The sequence below is a fragment of the Lethenteron reissneri genome, chromosome 42 (genome assembly GCF_015708825.2).
Source record: "Lethenteron reissneri isolate LAM-NWPU_2019-01 chromosome 42, ASM1570882v1, whole genome shotgun sequence".
Classification (NCBI taxonomy): Eukaryota; Metazoa; Chordata; class Hyperoartia; order Petromyzontiformes; family Petromyzontidae; genus Lethenteron; species Lethenteron reissneri.
The window spans coordinates 10,902,031-10,919,194 of NC_083820.1; the positions used below are offsets into that span (position 1 = coordinate 10,902,031).

A 17,164-nucleotide genomic window follows, 5' to 3' on the forward strand; every position below is an offset into this window, starting at 1 on the left:
CCCCTTCCCCCCCTCCATTCCCACGACATTGTCTCCACTCTTTGCCTTAACTCTCCTTCGAGGGTCATATTGCAGGGTACTTTACACACGGCAGTGCATTCTTTTTAAAGGAACTCCCAACGCGGGATGTTTACATTCCCAATATACACTTCCATACACATACCACGGGCCCACTGTGGCATCATCACAACGTTGAATTCCCTCCGAGTTTCCCTGCACACGGAAGCGCCTGAATCAAATCTGTCCCCGCCAATCGTCGATCAGCACGTGAGACAATGTTCAAAGCGGGCTGAGAGTGAGCGAGCGAGAGAGACGCTTGCGATGTTCCCCGCATTTCAACACTGGCACGGAGCACGGCAGGTTCCTCCTGCTCGCTGACACGAGTCGGGGTGGGGCGAATGGATCGTGTTCGTGGGCTCCACTGTGAGACGACGCCGCCTGGTACACAGGAGGTCGTGGGCTTCGATCCCGACCCTGACGCCTGCTGCTGTATATTTGGAGTTTGCGTGTCTCTCTCTCTCTCATCATCATCACGGTGGCTAGGAGATGTTAACAACTTCGCCTGGTGTCCAGGAGATCGTGGGTTCGAGCCCAACCCTGACGCCTGCTGCTGTATATTTGGAGTTTGCGTGCTCTCTCTCTCTCTCGCAGAGGTTGTGTGGATTTTTCTCCGGGTCCTCAGGTTTTTCCCTCTGCATTTAGTATAAACGTGCGTTTAGCGCGTTTGACTGCTATACATTTCCAAACGATATAAGCCACTTTGTTGAGCCATCATTTGTGGCCAGGTCGCTTCTGAAAAAGAGCTACTTTAGTCAGAGGGCCTTACCAGTTAATGATGATAATGATGCACCTAGACACGAACAGGATTAGCCTGCGAACCACACTCGACATAAATGTTGCACGGAGGCGCGGGAAAACCGCAGACAAGCACTTGTGAAGGCAGCCAGCGCCGACGCTACCAACAATTGCCCGAGCTCTGTAGTCCTATATTCGAATCTCTTTGCCAATGTCCATCAATGAGTTTTTTTTGTTATACGTGGGAGAAAACACGAGAACTGGAGAACGCCCATACGTGCAAGGGGGTGGGTGGGTGGGTGGAGGGGGCAGGATACGCTTAATCCGCATACGAATTGACATCAGTCCACTTGCTGTACTGCCAGAGCCTGGTAAGATGGGAGATGGTGACCTCGAGGCACACGGGTGAGGAGGGAGTTTCACAAACGGGTGTGGTCCACTCTCACCCTCGCCTCCAGAGTGCGTCTATGTTACAGACGTGCAGACTCACCAGCGCCTGGCACTAAACTCGTACCAACCAGCGCCTGGCACTAAACTCACATGAACTCCGACTAGAATCCTCTCTGCGCACTATCAAACAGACACCGTCGCGTGTTCAAACGCACAGCAGCGGAGTCGTCGCAAGAGGCACGGGGGAACCTTAGCCGACGCATCCGAAGGAGCGTGCCATTTTTCTCTCTCCTGAAAAACACGGCGTGTCAACGTCTCATTTTAACGGCGAAGCATGCATTATAATGCCAGCTGTGTCATTGACCAGTACGTCATTGTGCGCACTGCTTGCTACACGCAGTCACCCCTGCTCTTCACGAAAACGTATTGATGGGTGTAATCGGCTTGGTCAGTGTGTGGGGGTTTGATTCTCAGTCCCGCTGTAGACCATCAACAGTGTCTAGACGCTGTTGTCTAAATTCTCATGATACCAGGACATCGGGAAATTACCTATCAGTTCATATTTTGGTGGCAAGTGGAACAAAAAAACAGACCGGGGAGACAGCACGCGTTGATTCCTGAGCATTTGAATGAGTTTAAAGCAATAACAGCGGTAGTGGAATTGTAAAGGAGCGATCAAAATATGTTAAAAAACAAACGTTGTCCCCGTGTTGTCCATACATAATACAAAGCGCGTTTGTTCCCCGGTGCGATATTAAAAAAAAACGTCATTTTTTTGGTAACAGCACAAGGACAAATTGTTGTTGAATTCTGTGCTTTTATTTGTACATTGTTCGATGCTCTGGAGGCTGCGGAGAAATGTTCCCGGCCTTGTCATGGGGATGCACATTCCACAAAGAGCCGTCTCTTGGATTTTGCTCCATCATTCGTACCCTGGCGTGGCCTGCTGCCTGCTGCTGTCTGCTGCTGCTGCCTGCTGCTGCTGCTGCTGTTGACGTCGCTGTTGTGAGGCCTCTAACTTCTCACTGCTGAGCAAAAACGGCTTCCCCCGTTTTCTATGACTTCTCCTCGGACACGTTCCATTCGTTCTCGGCTGCCACTCCGTCATTATTCTTGACCTGCCATCATCCCTTCGGGCTTATTTTGAACACAGATTTTGTTGTTGTTGTTGTAATGCTTTATAACCGCATTTGTCACAGTGATCAGTAATAGCAGCCGGCTCTTCTGTGGTCATGTTCTCAAAGCCTCTTCTGTTTTCTTTCGTTACATCATGGCTTCGCCAATAATCTGGATCATTATTATTATTTCGAGATTATTCGTAACGATTAATGAGGCGCCCCTGGTGGAAATAAAATGTTCCTTTCCTGGTACGCAGGAGGACGTGGGTTCGATCTCTACCCCTGCGATGTCTCTTGTAGATTCGGAGGTCGCGTGCCCTTTTCTCTGGGTCCTCCGGTTTTGCGCTCCACATTGAGATGTGTGCGTTTAGATTAGTTTTGGCTGCCACTGTGATTCCCCACTGTGATGACGATAGAAGCCACGACCGTGTGTGGCCACGTTGTCTCTAAAAAAATGAACCCGTAAAAACAAAGTTTTTCACTATAAATCCTTTGTATGCGTGGCGGCTAGAGTCCTCTCGTCCTCTGGCTTGAGATGGCTGCCACCTATGGGTCAGATGATTGCCTGCCACCATTAAGCAATTGGTAATTAAATATAATTTATTTTTTCCTAAAAAGTGTAAAGTTTTGGAAAAAAATTTTCACGAAAATAAATTGTCACGCACAACGAGTCTGTGTGCAAAATGTCAGCTCGATTGGATCACGGGAAGTGGGTTAAAAAACGACCGAAAGATTTGCACGGTCGTAAGCGCGCAAGCAAGCGCGCAAGTGAACTTAATATAAAGGATTTAAAAAGAGCTCAGAGGTCAGGGGGCTTGGCCCTGGTAAATAATATAGTAAATAGCAACTACATTGAGCTTGGTGACAGTTCCCATGCGTACCGAAAGGTCTGTTCTTTGGGGCAGGGCGCAATGAAAATGCATTTATTTGCTATCTCTGCTATTTCAAGGATCGCTTTTATCCACATTGATGATTTCGATGTTTAGTTTTTTTTCTCCTTACACTTTTCACGTCCTTCCAGATGATGCAAAACAAATTGCATTTCAAACCTGACATCACAGGGACACGCACCCATGTCGCCCGTGCCGTCTCCACTTCCACGCAACCATCAACAGTTTACTCTGCCGTGCCCAGATTTGCATTCAATTAACGATTCACAGCAGATGACATCAACTTCTATCTGGGTTTTCTCTTCTGTGCGGTGGGGAGTTGATCAGCAACGTTCTAGGGGCCGTCCATAAATGACGTCACGCACCTGGGGGGGGGCGGGGTCAGACATTTGTGACGATGTGTGACGAGGGGGGGGGGGTGGTTTGAGAAATGTGACGTCACATCAAAATTCTCAACTTTAAATAAATGTAGATAACACGCTCTACTTAATTAAATATACTTTTTAGTAAATGGTTTCTCCTATAATATCAGAGTGCAGCGCCACATTAAATACGCACCACAATGACAATAGTTGAAAGCAATTTGAAGCATTTTTTTAGGGGGGGGGGGCAGCAGAGCTTTGTGGCGTCATATTTGAGGGGGGGTTCTGACTTTTTGTGACGCCGTGTGACGAGGGGGGGGGGGGTCAAAAATCGTCCAAAATCGCGTGACGTCATTTATGTTCACGTTGAGCATCTGTGACGCTGAATGATCGAAGCGGGCATAGTGGCCGTGATGCTGTGGGTTGTCGTTTAAGATTTCGACTCGCGTGGAGGTTTATAGACTTGCATAGAGAGACCCGTTTGTTAACTTTTTTTTGCGTTGGCTACGTACGGTGCGAAAGAAGTTCAGCATACATACCGTAAAACATAAACTCGCATAGACACTCGGAGCATCTGTGGAATGCGGTCAGCGAATGGTGGCAATGGACTTGCTCTGCGGTTCATGCTTACGAGAATTGAGACCGCAGGTCCCACGATTGTCCGTCAGGGTCGGAGTTAGCCGCGCGATGTTCCGATGCTCCCAGTTGGTGACGCTTGCTCAGAGCCATCCGTTGACGCTTGCGTCGCCGGGCAGATATCATTAGCGATCAGCCGGAACACTGCATGTGAAGTGTTGCCATCGTTCATCACGTCAGCTTGGCAACACAGTCATTACGAAAACCAAATTGGTATTTGCGTGGGCTAATGGGACATTTTAACTACCCTTTCATCGCTGTGGCAAATTAAATTCAACGTGTACAGGGACTTCACATACTTCGCAAAGGACTAAGATCCCCCGTATAGCCGTTTATAGACTATTGGGACACACGCTGTGAACGAGCAACTATTAAGGCCAGCTCAGCACGTGACCAAGGTCGTGTGGCTATAACCACTTTTGACTGCCGTTGTCTCCCAATGGGAGGCCCAGGACCGATAGAGATACTCAATTACCACTCGCCAATGATCTTAGATGCGGCTGGAAATAGAATCCAGGTCGCCAGCGTCATAGGACAGTGCGCTAACCATTGTGCCAAAGCTGCCCCCATATACAAAGACCCCCATTAACAGGCTGTTGGGGTAAGCGCCGTTAGCGAGTAGCAGCACCTATGAAGGCCGGCACGGCACACCAGGGGCCGGGTGGCCAGCACCACCTGCTTTTGTCTCCCCAGTGAGATCTTTATACACCGTGCCAGATACTCATAATCGTCACTGGTGTCGGCCGTGAGTGGGAATCGAACCTGTTTCGCCGGGTTTCGTGGCGCAGCTGGCAAACCATCGCGCTACCAAACCACACACACACAGACACGGTGTGACGTTTCACCACGATTGTCACATGCGAGACGTCTGGCCAACGCGGAACAGCGAGACAGAAGGCTGCTCCCTAGAGCGCCCTCTCGTGGGAGCCCTTCCGCGAGCAGTGGCGTGAGAAACACATTTCAGCGCTGCGCCTTAACCTCTGATTTAAACACCCTTCACAAACGCACCACGCATGCACAAATGTAAACCAGGATTTAGCGTACGCGTGCACATCCGATTATATGTAAATAAATGGCTGTGCAAATAAGGTGCCCTGCAATATTGCGCCTTTCATGTCGCGGGAATAATTATGTGTTTCCTCTTCTTGGTTCTTTCGGTAAAGTCACGTAGAAGGGAGATAATAAAATAATAAAATTTAAAACATAATAAAATAATGTATTATTTTATTACGTTTGATTTTTATTACTTTATTATTTCCCTTCTACGTGACTTTACCGAAAGAACCAAGAAGATTAATCCCTGCAGTCACGAAAGCTTTAAATCGAAATTGACTAACCTTGCAGGCACGTCCACATATGCGAGAATAATTCTACCGCACGGGCAGAGCTGTGCGTGAATACGCAAGCGTCGCGTTAGAGCTGCTGACGACGACGACGACGCGGTAATTGTTGAAGCCCTCTGGCTGCCCGCATGGCACCGTCATATCGCCGTGCGGCACGCCACCCAGTCACCAATGGACAATTATCTCCGCAAAAAATGCTCATCGTGAGCGGTTGCAGAGCAACGTCTCGGTTCGCGCTGCGCTGCCCAGTTCGAGTCCCGTCCACGGCGAACATCGGGTGACGAATATATGAACCGGTCCTGGGCCATCCCCTAGGTCTACTCAGCCTCAAATGAGTACCAGGCAGTCTGGCGTGGCGCTGGCTACCCAACCTGCTTCGTGTGCTGTTCTGACCTTCATAGGTGCTCGCGAACAGCACTTGCCCCAACAGTCTGTTAAGTCTATACGGGGCATCTTTGTCTTTGCTGTGTGCATTAAGCTCGGCGATTATCGCCTCATCATCATTAATGTCGCCCTTCTTGCGCGCGATTAAGACGTGGAGCGCATGGAACGGAGGCCACTCCGGCAGAAACGAACCAAACGCACACGGACACATAGACGTCCATAGACACCACGGACACATGCTTTGCACATAGACACCCACGCACATAGACACCCAGGGACACACGTGCAGCCTTGTGTGGTTGGTGGTTTAAGATATAAACTCACGTGGAGGTTCGTAAACGTATATTCCTTTAGAGACCCATTTCTTTGAGAAATGTCTTTAGAAATGGGTCTCTAGTTGGTTGTCTTTCCCCCGTGCCTCTTTTCTCGAACCCGCTAGCAGGTTTTAGGGGCCTCCAGATGGGTTCTTCCGTGAGCCTTTCCCTAGCTCCTCCCTCCGCCTACACCCCTCGCACAACCTCACCGGCGCCTGTATGTCCACCAGCCGGCGCTGTTACACTACACACACACATCCACACCACACAAATACAAAGACCCTCCGTATAGCCTCAAACAGACTATTGAGGCAAGAGCTGTTAGCGAGTAGCACCTATGAAGGCCGGCACGGCACACGTGGTGGTGGGGGTGACCAGAGCCCCGCCCGGCCGCCTTTGTCTCCCTAAGTGGCGATGTTTACACACCGCAGCCGGTACTCATTCAAGGCTGAGTCGACCTAGAGCACAGCGCAGCAGCAGCAGCGGCGGCGGCCCCGAATGCGAGCTTCGTAAACCTCTCTCGTGTCCCACGGGCACGTGGCGAGCACGTGGGGCGTCGTCACGCACGCGCACTCGTACACACGTTAATATATATAGGAAGCGAATTCGCATTAACGCTGACTGCAAGACTAATAATAATAATTAACGACGTTAATTAAAGGTCACGCTGTCGTGCAGGTGTCAATCACGTGAGGGGCGAGTGGGGGAGGGTGGTGGTGGGGAGCGGTGGCGCAGTGGTGAGCGCACTCCGCTACCAACTCAGTGACTCGAGAGTTTTATTCCCACGTACGACCAAAATTGTAGAGAATATTTGAGCCAGTCCCGGACCTCCCGCCTCCCCTAGGTCCACTCAGCCTTATATGAGTACCTGCTATGGGCAGTGTAACATTAGTACTGGGGAGACAAAGGCGGCCGGTACCGTGCTGTTGGCCACCCATACCATCTCGTGCGCCGTGCCGGCCTTCATAGGTGGTGCTCGCGAACAGCACCCTTGCCCCAGGGCCACACGGGGGAACCTTTATCTTTGGTTGTTGAGCTCTTTGCGCGGCGCGGGCGCTTCCAATGAAGAGCGATGGGGGGTGGGGGAGGGAGGAGGGGAGAGAGGGAGGGAGGGAATGAGAGGGGAGACCCGCTGCCTCCCATATAGTACCCCCCCAATCCCGCCATCCCTCGCCTTCTTTCTTCGTTCGGCGCGAGAAAAAGGGGGGCTATCTACACGCGAACACCGCTGCGCCGTTAAGGGACCGTGTCCTCGAGTCGAACTGTCAAAGCGAAAGGATTTCTCGGTTGAAACCGCGGCACCGGGTTTCGGTGGAGACTAACGCCGGCGGGAATCTCCTTAATATTGTTGTTTTTGTTGTTATCGAGACGTTCGCCCTTGCTCGCTTCTCACCGAACGGCGCCAACGCCGATCTCTCCTCTCAACGACTCTCTGCTTGATCGTCGAGCAGAGCGTAGCTGACGCCACAGCATCAGCAGCTGCAGCTGCAGTAAATAGTCAATCGTCGTACTCATGAATTGACGAGGACGGCAGACGGCACGCGCGCGCGCGCGTCGGTGCCGCTCCGGCGCGATCTGCAGGGCGAGGGGGAGGCGGGCGGTGGACGCGGAGCGACAAGCAGCGGAGAGGAGACGGCGCGAGGCGATCGAGGTGGGTGCTCCTCCCGGGGAGATGAGGAACGCTGCGTCCGTGCGTCTGCGCGTGTGTGTGTGCGCGCGCGTACACTCACTCGCTGCTGCTGCTGCACACAGAGGTGCACGAACAGATTCACTTACCTGGGCGCCCACGAGTACACTCACCACTGCTGACTGCTGCTGCGCACAAAGACAAAGTTCCCCGGTATAGCCTTAACAAACTGTTGGGGCAAGCGCTCTTAGGGAGTAGCACCGATGAAGGCCGGCACGGCACACGAGGGAGTGGGTGGCCAGCGCCGCGCTCGGCCGACTTTGTCTCCCTCGTGGCGATGTTAACACATCACACCAGGTACTCATTTAAGGCTGAGTCGCTCTAGGGGAGGCCCAGTTCAGATAATCGTCAATGGTGTTGGCCGTGAGCGGGAATCAAACCCGCGTAGCAAGGCTCGTAGAGCAGCGCGCAAACCGCTGCTGCACTACTGCTGCACTCACCCACTGACACACATCCCCATGGGCACGAGAGCGCACTGCTGCTCCCACATATACTGCTGCACCCTGTTGCACACTCAGATACAGGCACTGATGCACTCGCATACACACTCACTGCTGCAGTTAAGTTACACTCACTGTAGCGCTTACAAATACTGTCGCACACACAGATGCACCAACTGTTGCACCCACTTGCTGCACGCCCATATGCACTCGCTACTGCACAATCAGACACACTGCTGCACGTCCAGATGCGCTCACTGCTGAACGTAGCATACATTCACTGCTGTACACAGATGCACCATCTGTTGCGCACACCGCTGCACAACCCAATACACGCACTGCTGCACATACGGCTTAGACTCGCCGTTGCACTCTGTCGCACGCGCGGATACACTCACCGCTGCACCCACACACACACAACTGCGACAACACGTGAACTCATTCGTGCAGGCGTCGCTGCACGTACATGTGCGCCTACGCATGCACGGACAGCAGATGCCGTGCAGCAGTCGGCGGTGCGTAGCTCGAGTCGATGACGCGGCAACAGCTTCTGGGCTCATCGAGATACTGCAACTCAAATGTGTGGCATAGTTTTCTCAGAGACCCAGAGACGAACACAGAGACCCACAGACTAACACAGAGACCCACAGACTAACACAGAGACCCACAGACTAATACAGAGACCCATAGACTAACACAGAGACCCAGAGACGAACACAGAGACCCACAGACTAACACAGAGACCCACAGACTAACACAGAGACCGATAGACTAACACAGAGACCCATATATTCACATATTACCCAGAGACTAACACAGAGACCCATAGACTAACACAGAGACCCATAGACTAACACAGAGACCCACAGACTAACACAGTGACCCATAGACTAACACAGAGACCCACAGACTAACACAGAGACCCATAGACTAACACAGAGACCCACAGACTAATACAGATACCCATAGATTCACAGATACCCATAGACTAACACAGATACCCATAGACTAACACAGATACCCATAGACTAACACAGATACCCCTAGATTCACATATTACCCATAGACTAACACAGAGACCCAGAGACTAACACAGATACCCATAGACTAACACAGAGACCCATAGATTCACATATTACCCATAGACTAACACAGAGACCCAGAGACTAACACAGATACTCATAGACTAACACAGATACCCATAGACTAACACAGATACCCCTAGATTCACATATTACCCATAGACTAACACAGAGACCCAGAGACTAACACAGATATCCATAGACTAACACAGAGACCCATAGATTCACATATTACCCATAGAATAACACAGAAACCCACAGACGAACACAGAGACCCATAGATTCACAGATACCCATAGACTAACACAGAGACCCATAGACTAACACAGATACCCACAGATTCGCAAAGACCCACAGACTAACACAGATACCCAGAGACTCACACAGAGACCCATACATTCACAGATAACCATCGACTAACACAGATACCCACATATTCACAGAGATACATCAATCAAGACAGGTACCCATAGACTAACACAGAGACCCAGATATTAACATAGAGACCCATAGATTAACATAGAGACCCATAGGCTAGCGCACGGACCGACACACTCACATAGAGACCGACAATCACACAGCGACCCATAGACTAACACAAATAGCCACAGATTCACATAGAGACCCATAGACTCACGTACAGACTCACGTACAGACTCACGTAGAGACTCATAGACTCACACAGAGAGCCATAGACTCGCATACATCCTCGTCGACCTATGTATTTATGAATAAAGACAAAGATCCCCCCATAGCCAGCCCCACACCCGGCCCCTCGTGGTAATGTTTACACATCGCAGAAGGTATCCATTTGAGGCTGAGTCGACCTAGGGGAGGCCCAGGGACCGGTTCAGATAATCGTCACCGGTGTTGGCCGTGAGAAGGAATCGAACTCGGGTCGTCGGGTTCTCGACGAAGCGCGCTAACCGCTACACTACCGCTCCCCACTCATAGGCACAACGCAAGGAAGACCCACAGCTAAACTGGAATGCACTGGGCAAGTGGCTTCATCGTCAGCAGACAGACGCACACAGCCCCCCCGCCCGACCCAGCACGAGGGGCATAACGATCACCACCACCACCATCACACGATGCCTCTGCCTTATCAACGAGGCCTGCATCCGCACGCGTTATCACCTGAAACTGGAAATCCCGAGGGGGCATAATTTGCCTGGACAAATCGGCGCCGCGAACCGACACTGATTTAAAGGCACACCTTGCACGTAGAGATATGCCTCCAATGACCTTCAACACGTACTAACACAGGTGCACAGACAAAGATCCCCCGCATAGCCTTAACAAGCTGTTGGGGCAAGTGCTGCTAACGAGTAGCTCCGATGAAGACCGGCACGGAACACGAGGGGGTGGGTGGCCAGCACCACGCTCGGCCGCCGTTGTCTCCCCAGTGGCGATGTTTACGCACCGCACCAGGTACTCAATTAGGGCTGAGTCGACCTAGGGGAGGCCCAGGACCGGTTCAGATCGGCGTCGCTGGTGTTGGCCGTGAGCGGGAATGGAACACGCACATAACCACACCTATAAAGATGCCCCCCGTATAGCCTTAGCAGACAGTAGGAGCAAGTGCTGTTCGCGAGCACCTCCGACGGCCAAGCCACACCTACGCTCGCACGACGACAACAACAACAACAACCGCCATTCGCCACGAAGCGGCGGTGACGTCGCCAAGGCGATCGTGCCAGGCTACGTGCACTTTCAGCCACTCCTATAAAATGACAAAGCCACGCCCGCACACGTTCACGTGGTGGTGGTGAGGAGGAGGAGGCGGGGGAACGACCTCGCGTTTGGCTCCACGTCGTGAGTGCGAATTTGATGGCATCTTCCGTGCGCACGTTTTGTCAAAGTAAGAGGCGACTTCAAGAACGCATCGCATGTTCAGCGTGCCTATGAAGTTTGCATTTGTGAGCGAGCCAAACGAGCAGTTGGCAGATTGACGAATGAAAACGTCTCCTTGAAAGACTCGTGCTTTGTCATTTATGACCCAGGGCGCTTAATTTCAGCCGGGGTCTGTCCGGGTCAGAGACCCCCCTCCACCCCCTAAAAAGAAGACTTGCAATTGCAAACGTCGCCTGTTCGATTCTATCTCCCGGTGCGGCATTTTACACAATGGGCACATTTCTTAAAGCCCTCCCCCCCCGCCCACACCCACCCCTCCGTCCTCGCAGCAGTATATTTACATATAAACCGCGACTCGATCGGCAGCTCGCGCGTACGGTGGGGCAAAGTGTGGGCCCTCCCAAGATGTGTGGCCAGCAGAGTTTGTCAAAATACGCCACCCCCCCCCCGCCAGAGGGGATCTCCCCTCCTCGAACTCTCTCGAGCTGGGGGCCACGCCGCCAGCAGTGGCGTGAGCGAGCAATTGCAGGGGCTGTACCTTTACCTTACCCCGACGTCTTCTAGGACGCGTGTCAGGGCGAGATCATGGAGGTGTTCAAGGTTCAGCCCATGGACGATGACTCTCCGGTCCACCTCGGCGGCAACAACATAAACAACAACGCCAGCCAGGGCTGCGTGGACGCCGCGGTGTGGCTGGCCGAGAGGGTCGGCCTCAACCTTTCGGTGACCAACGCGAGCTCCATCCAGCAACCGCTCTCCGCCATGCCCATCATCATCACGACCGTCTACTCGATCGTGTGCGTGCTCGGCGTGTCCGGTAACCTGCTCGTGATGTTCGTCATCCTGCGGTAAGGAGCGCTGCCCGCAGTCCCGACCTCTGCACCTACCGACCTCCTACTACCTTGTTTACTTACCTGCTAAATTTCGATGTAAAGCTTTCGTGACTGCAGGGATTCATCTTCGAGGTTCTTTCGGTAAAGTCACGTAGAAGGGAAATAATAAAATAATGAAAATACAACATAATAAAATACAATTCTCACGACGTTTCGGCCACAACGCAAGCAGCCGTCCTCAGGTGAAGAACAGGTCTGTTGGAAAGGCAGCGTCTGAAGACCTGTTCTTCACCTGAGGATGGCTGCTTGCGTTGTGGCCGAAACGTCGTGAGAATTGTATTTTATTATGTTTTATTTGTATTATTTTATTATTTCCCTTCTACGTGACTTTACCGAAAGAACCAAGAAGATACTTACCTGCTGTTGTGGAGTGACTCATGCAGCCAGCTATGGCTGCAGGGTGTGGTGGTACATGTTGTTTATGTCGTTTATTGTGAAAATTCGGTCACAGTTCCTATGATCACTGTTACATTGCTTATGGCTTTATCTTGGTGATTTCGAAAAGTTTTTTTGGTTTGGCCATGTTTGTTTGTTGTAGTATGGAGTTAGACTGATGGCCTTAATCTAAGTTGTCTTGTGGTTGTTGTTGTTGTTTGACTTGAATCCCACTGGAATTTTTGCATAGAGCGTTGGTGTACGGTGCTTTTTCTGCAATATTTTGCTGTCTATTCTTGGATTTTCTGTTTGCACATAGTCACATAGTCACTTTAAGATGTTTTCTTGTTGATGTTTTTATTTTTGTTTGTTGCGGTTGCACCCGATTCAAGAGCCGAATGGCTCACAGGGCTATACCTAATCAATGAAACTGAAACTGAAAACCTACCTACTTGCTACCTGGTGGGTGTGATGGGTGTCCGACAACCAGCCGGAGCTGTCTGGGGCTCAGCTCTATCTTGTGAAAACAACATGAATCCCCGGGTGCTAGATGTTGGTACGGAGACACGCCACGGCATTTTGGACAACTGTCCTACAATTTATACAGTCCACGTTTTTGTCCCATCAACATGGTGACAGAGGCACGTGTGCTTGTGGACTGTGCTGCTCCCAAATTAATCGTAGGCTCAGAACCGAGTCAAGTGGCCAGTCGTTGTGGCGAGACTCAGGCCGCAATTTCTCGGAGAAAATATTTCCCCAGAACTCAGCATCGGACAGCTCCAGCTGAAGTTTAAGGCCTGCGTAGATTCAATATAATTCGAGTGTTGCAGGACTCCCTCTGAGCAATCCGTGGCGATGTGGATATGAAAAACTGAGCAGAATGTTTGTAATCAACTCCGTAGCCACTCAGCTGCGCCCCTGCCTACGACCTGGCGTGGTCCCTATGTCCGTCCTTTAGGTCGACTCGGCCTAAACATATCTGCCAATATTCTTGGTTCTTTCGGTAAAGTCACGTAGAAGGGAAACAATAAAATAATAAAATTATAAAATTCTCACGACGATTTCTTGGTTCTTTCGGTAAAGTCACGTAGAAGGAAACAATAAAATTATAAAAATGTACAACAATAACATTCTCACGACGTTTCGACTGCAACACATGCAATCGTCGTCAGGTGTGAAATCCACAGCAAGAAAATTAGAAATAAGTGGCGGTTTTTATTATTTTATTGTTTCCCTTCTACGTGACTTTACCGAAAGAACCAAGAATATGAATCCCTGCAGTCACGAAAGCTTTAAATCAAAATATCTGCCAATGTTGAGTGATCCCCGGAAATGGTGGGCACACGAAGGTTGGTGCTGTGTGGTCACCGGCATGCCCCACAATTGATCCGTAACCTCCATAAAGATGCGCTCGGTTACTATTGTTAGGTACTAGCGATGTTAAATACAGCAATAATAACAATGATCTACATCAGTAATGATCAATCCACTGCTGGACGCAGCCCTCCCCAAGCCGTGTCCATCCCGAACGGTCTCCCAATGCTACATTTCACCGAGCACCACCTGCCCACGAGCTCATTCCATCGCTCCATCTCCTCTCGGCTCTCTGCCTTGGCTGCTACTCCGCCGCTAGTCTCGACCATCGCCCATTATGGCTCCCAGCGGCTTTGCCTGCCCAATCCACGTTTGTGGCTCTGACTCCCTAATGCTGGTGAATCCATCCGGTAATTTTTTTCCGTTTGTTTTTGCGCCGACACACCTCCCCATGAGTCTTTGCACAATTTTCAGATTTGTTTTGGTTCAAATTACATTTGTGTCAATGCCCACGTTTCTAGGCATCGTGTAACCTAGCAGCCCACTTTATCTAGCCCACGTATTCTTCACGCGCCAATAATTACATACGCAGCAAGACCTTGCAATTATTACAGATTCATTTGGCCGCTTAAATGTATGGATTTGTTTTCATAGACCAATTTCTAAGCAGAGCAATGTCTGCAGCATATGCGCTTTATTCGCGTCCTATAAAAACCGTCACTTCAATTACCTTTGCGGTGATTTTAAATGCATTTTAGAGCAGCTGTTTAAACAATGGAGCCGCATTTAAACGTATAACAGTGGTGGAGCGCACTGCGGCTTCACAGGCGTCGTGTAACAACAGTTAGCAGCACACTAAAGTTGCAATCCAGCGGTCACCGGCTCTAGATGATCTATTGGCGTGGACAGCGTGGAGGTGTAGGCCAAATACTCTATGGATGGGGTTCTTGAGAGCTCAAACTGGTAGAGGACCCTCTTGACAGCAGTGGCGTGAGCAGGGAATTAGTGGGCCGCGCCGTTTATTTGTTTTACGTTTGGTGAAGACAGAACACTGCGTGTGTAATGAAGTGCATTTAACAGCATCCCATCGCGTCGAATGCTTCTGCTGCAGTTAGATTGATTTAGAAACCTGATTACCGCCTCGCCATGCAGAGGAGTGCGTGGATTCGAGGAAATAGGCAGGTTATAGACGTGACTCAAAGTGCTAAGAAGAGAGAGAGAGGTGAGTGAGAGGTGAGTGAGTGGGCATGGCCAGGACGCGTCACAGCCAGAAGGGACCGTGGCGGACGGTCGAGACTGAGAGAGGAGCTGCAGCCGAGGGGAAAGGACCCCGTGCAGATGGAGCAACGGCGTCAGCTCGTGTGCAGCGGAGTTGCTTCATCGCAAGATCTTGAGAGATGGCGGCGGTTTGGGGAAGGCTTTAATCCATCAGTGGAGTGATAATGGCTGCTGACGATGAGCTCACTGTTCATGAACTTTTTTTAAAAATTTAAATTATTTCTCTCGGATTTGGGTTTTTAGGTCACTGTAACTTAGTTGTTTTTTTCACTAATACATTTTATTTTTAATGTGGAAATGTGTGCCACCAGCACGAATTGAATTACCATTTGCAGATTCATGAATTGGATTCACGGGACTTTCCACTGCCATCGCTGGGTCACCGGCGACTAGAACACAACGCACCGTCATCCCCTCCAAAACAATAATCATCTACGGCCCTTCGTCAATCCATGGGGCTTGTTGCAAAGGAGCACCGGGGGGCCGGGGAGTGTAGTAGTGTAGAACAATGGTGGATTACATTTTTGTAATCCACGATGGGCTTGCAAAATGTGCATGCATAATGTACGTTGATTGCCATATAAATAACTCAACCGGCAATGGATACCCATCGTCATTCATGTGCATTCATGAATCCCTCCCCCCCACGTCGCTCAAGAAGTATTCACAAGTGTCGTCATCACATCTACCCCTCTATTTAAGGAATGAAACAGGAGGATTTCTCCACACATCTGGCTGTTGCCTGTTGAAGCTGGTTGTAATTACTGGCAGTACTCAGATTGTAAATGTTGTGGCTTTGCTCTCCAACACACCGGTGTGCTGTACTAGTGACGAATTGGCAGGTTCTGTTTACGTGACAAACCTTACTAATTGGCTGTGTCGGGTGGTGGTAGTGGTGGGTTTAACGACACATTTATAGATTTACGCGACCTAAACCAAAAACCTCGAATGGATGATATAAGCCCTGTACCGCTCACCATGTCTCTACTACACCCACGCTGGTCATCCGTGCAATCACTCGTTGTTTTTCTGTCCGTAACTCTCGGTCCACCACTTCATTGTGTGAAGAATGGACCCAAATACACAAAATGGAACAAGAAGAAAAACGTGATCAGTTGATGAATTCTTTTGTCACTCCGAATCGGAATCTTTATTTATACTCCAGTCGGAATCCGATGAGCTAAGAAGCTCTTTTTGCAGATGTCCAGTATCAGCAGCACAGCAAGTCACAACAGCAAACCGTACAAAAAACGATAGGAGTGCAATATCGAGAAAATGGTAAAGCAAGTCAGTAAATATGAGTAAATGATATGTATTATATAACTCCACTGCTGGATGAAGGTCTCCCCACACTGGGGTTGGTCAGTGTGGGTCGATGTAGACGTAGGTGTGTCAGGGGAAGGATTCCCACCAATAGGAGGGTTAGTGGGAGGGGTGATCGAGGAGATACGGTATAAGGGGAGAACGGGCGGAAAGAGGGGGCCTTTGGCGGGTACGAGATTGGGACGGCTGGGGACAGGTGTGGATGGGAGAAAGGATTACAAGACGAACCCCCTGCAACCTTGTGTCGGCTCTCCTTTACATAGGGTTACAGGAGAACCCAGAACCATTTCGATTTAAAGCTTTCGTGACTGCAGGGATTCATCTTCTTGTTTCTTTCGGTAAAGTCACGTAGAAGGGAAGTAATAAAATATTACTTCCCTTCTACGTGACTTTACCGAAAGAAACAAGAAGATGAACCCAGAACCAGTTCAGATATCGCTCACCGCTGATGTTATCCAGGGCCATGGAATTGAACTCGGGTCACCAGGTTCACAGTGGAGCTCGAGGTCCACTAACCCGCACTGCCACCACTAAAAGTAAAGCGATTAACGCTTCATAAATATCTTGGACCACAAATCACCACCGTTTAGAATGAAATCCTGCACAACTCATTTAGTTATACTGCATTGGCAACGGACCACCGCTAATGTAGCCTTCTCTGCCAATACGTTTATGGCGTCTGATGT

General features: G+C 50.3%; 1 protein-coding gene across 1 annotated transcript in view; it reads left to right on the forward strand.

The window, feature by feature from the left end:
• Window positions 1-7,405: 7,405 nt before the first annotated feature.
• The window catches only part of LOC133352938 (delta-type opioid receptor-like), a 30,822-nt gene continuing 21,063 nt past the window's right edge, over window positions 7,406-17,164 (forward strand). The window contains exons 1-2 of the mRNA XM_061568944.1: window positions 7,406-7,883; window positions 11,860-12,143. Of these exons, the coding sequence (XP_061424928.1) occupies window positions 11,881-12,143 (263 nt within the window). The 5' untranslated portion in view covers window positions 7,406-7,883; window positions 11,860-11,880. The remainder of the gene's footprint in view (window positions 7,884-11,859; window positions 12,144-17,164) is intronic.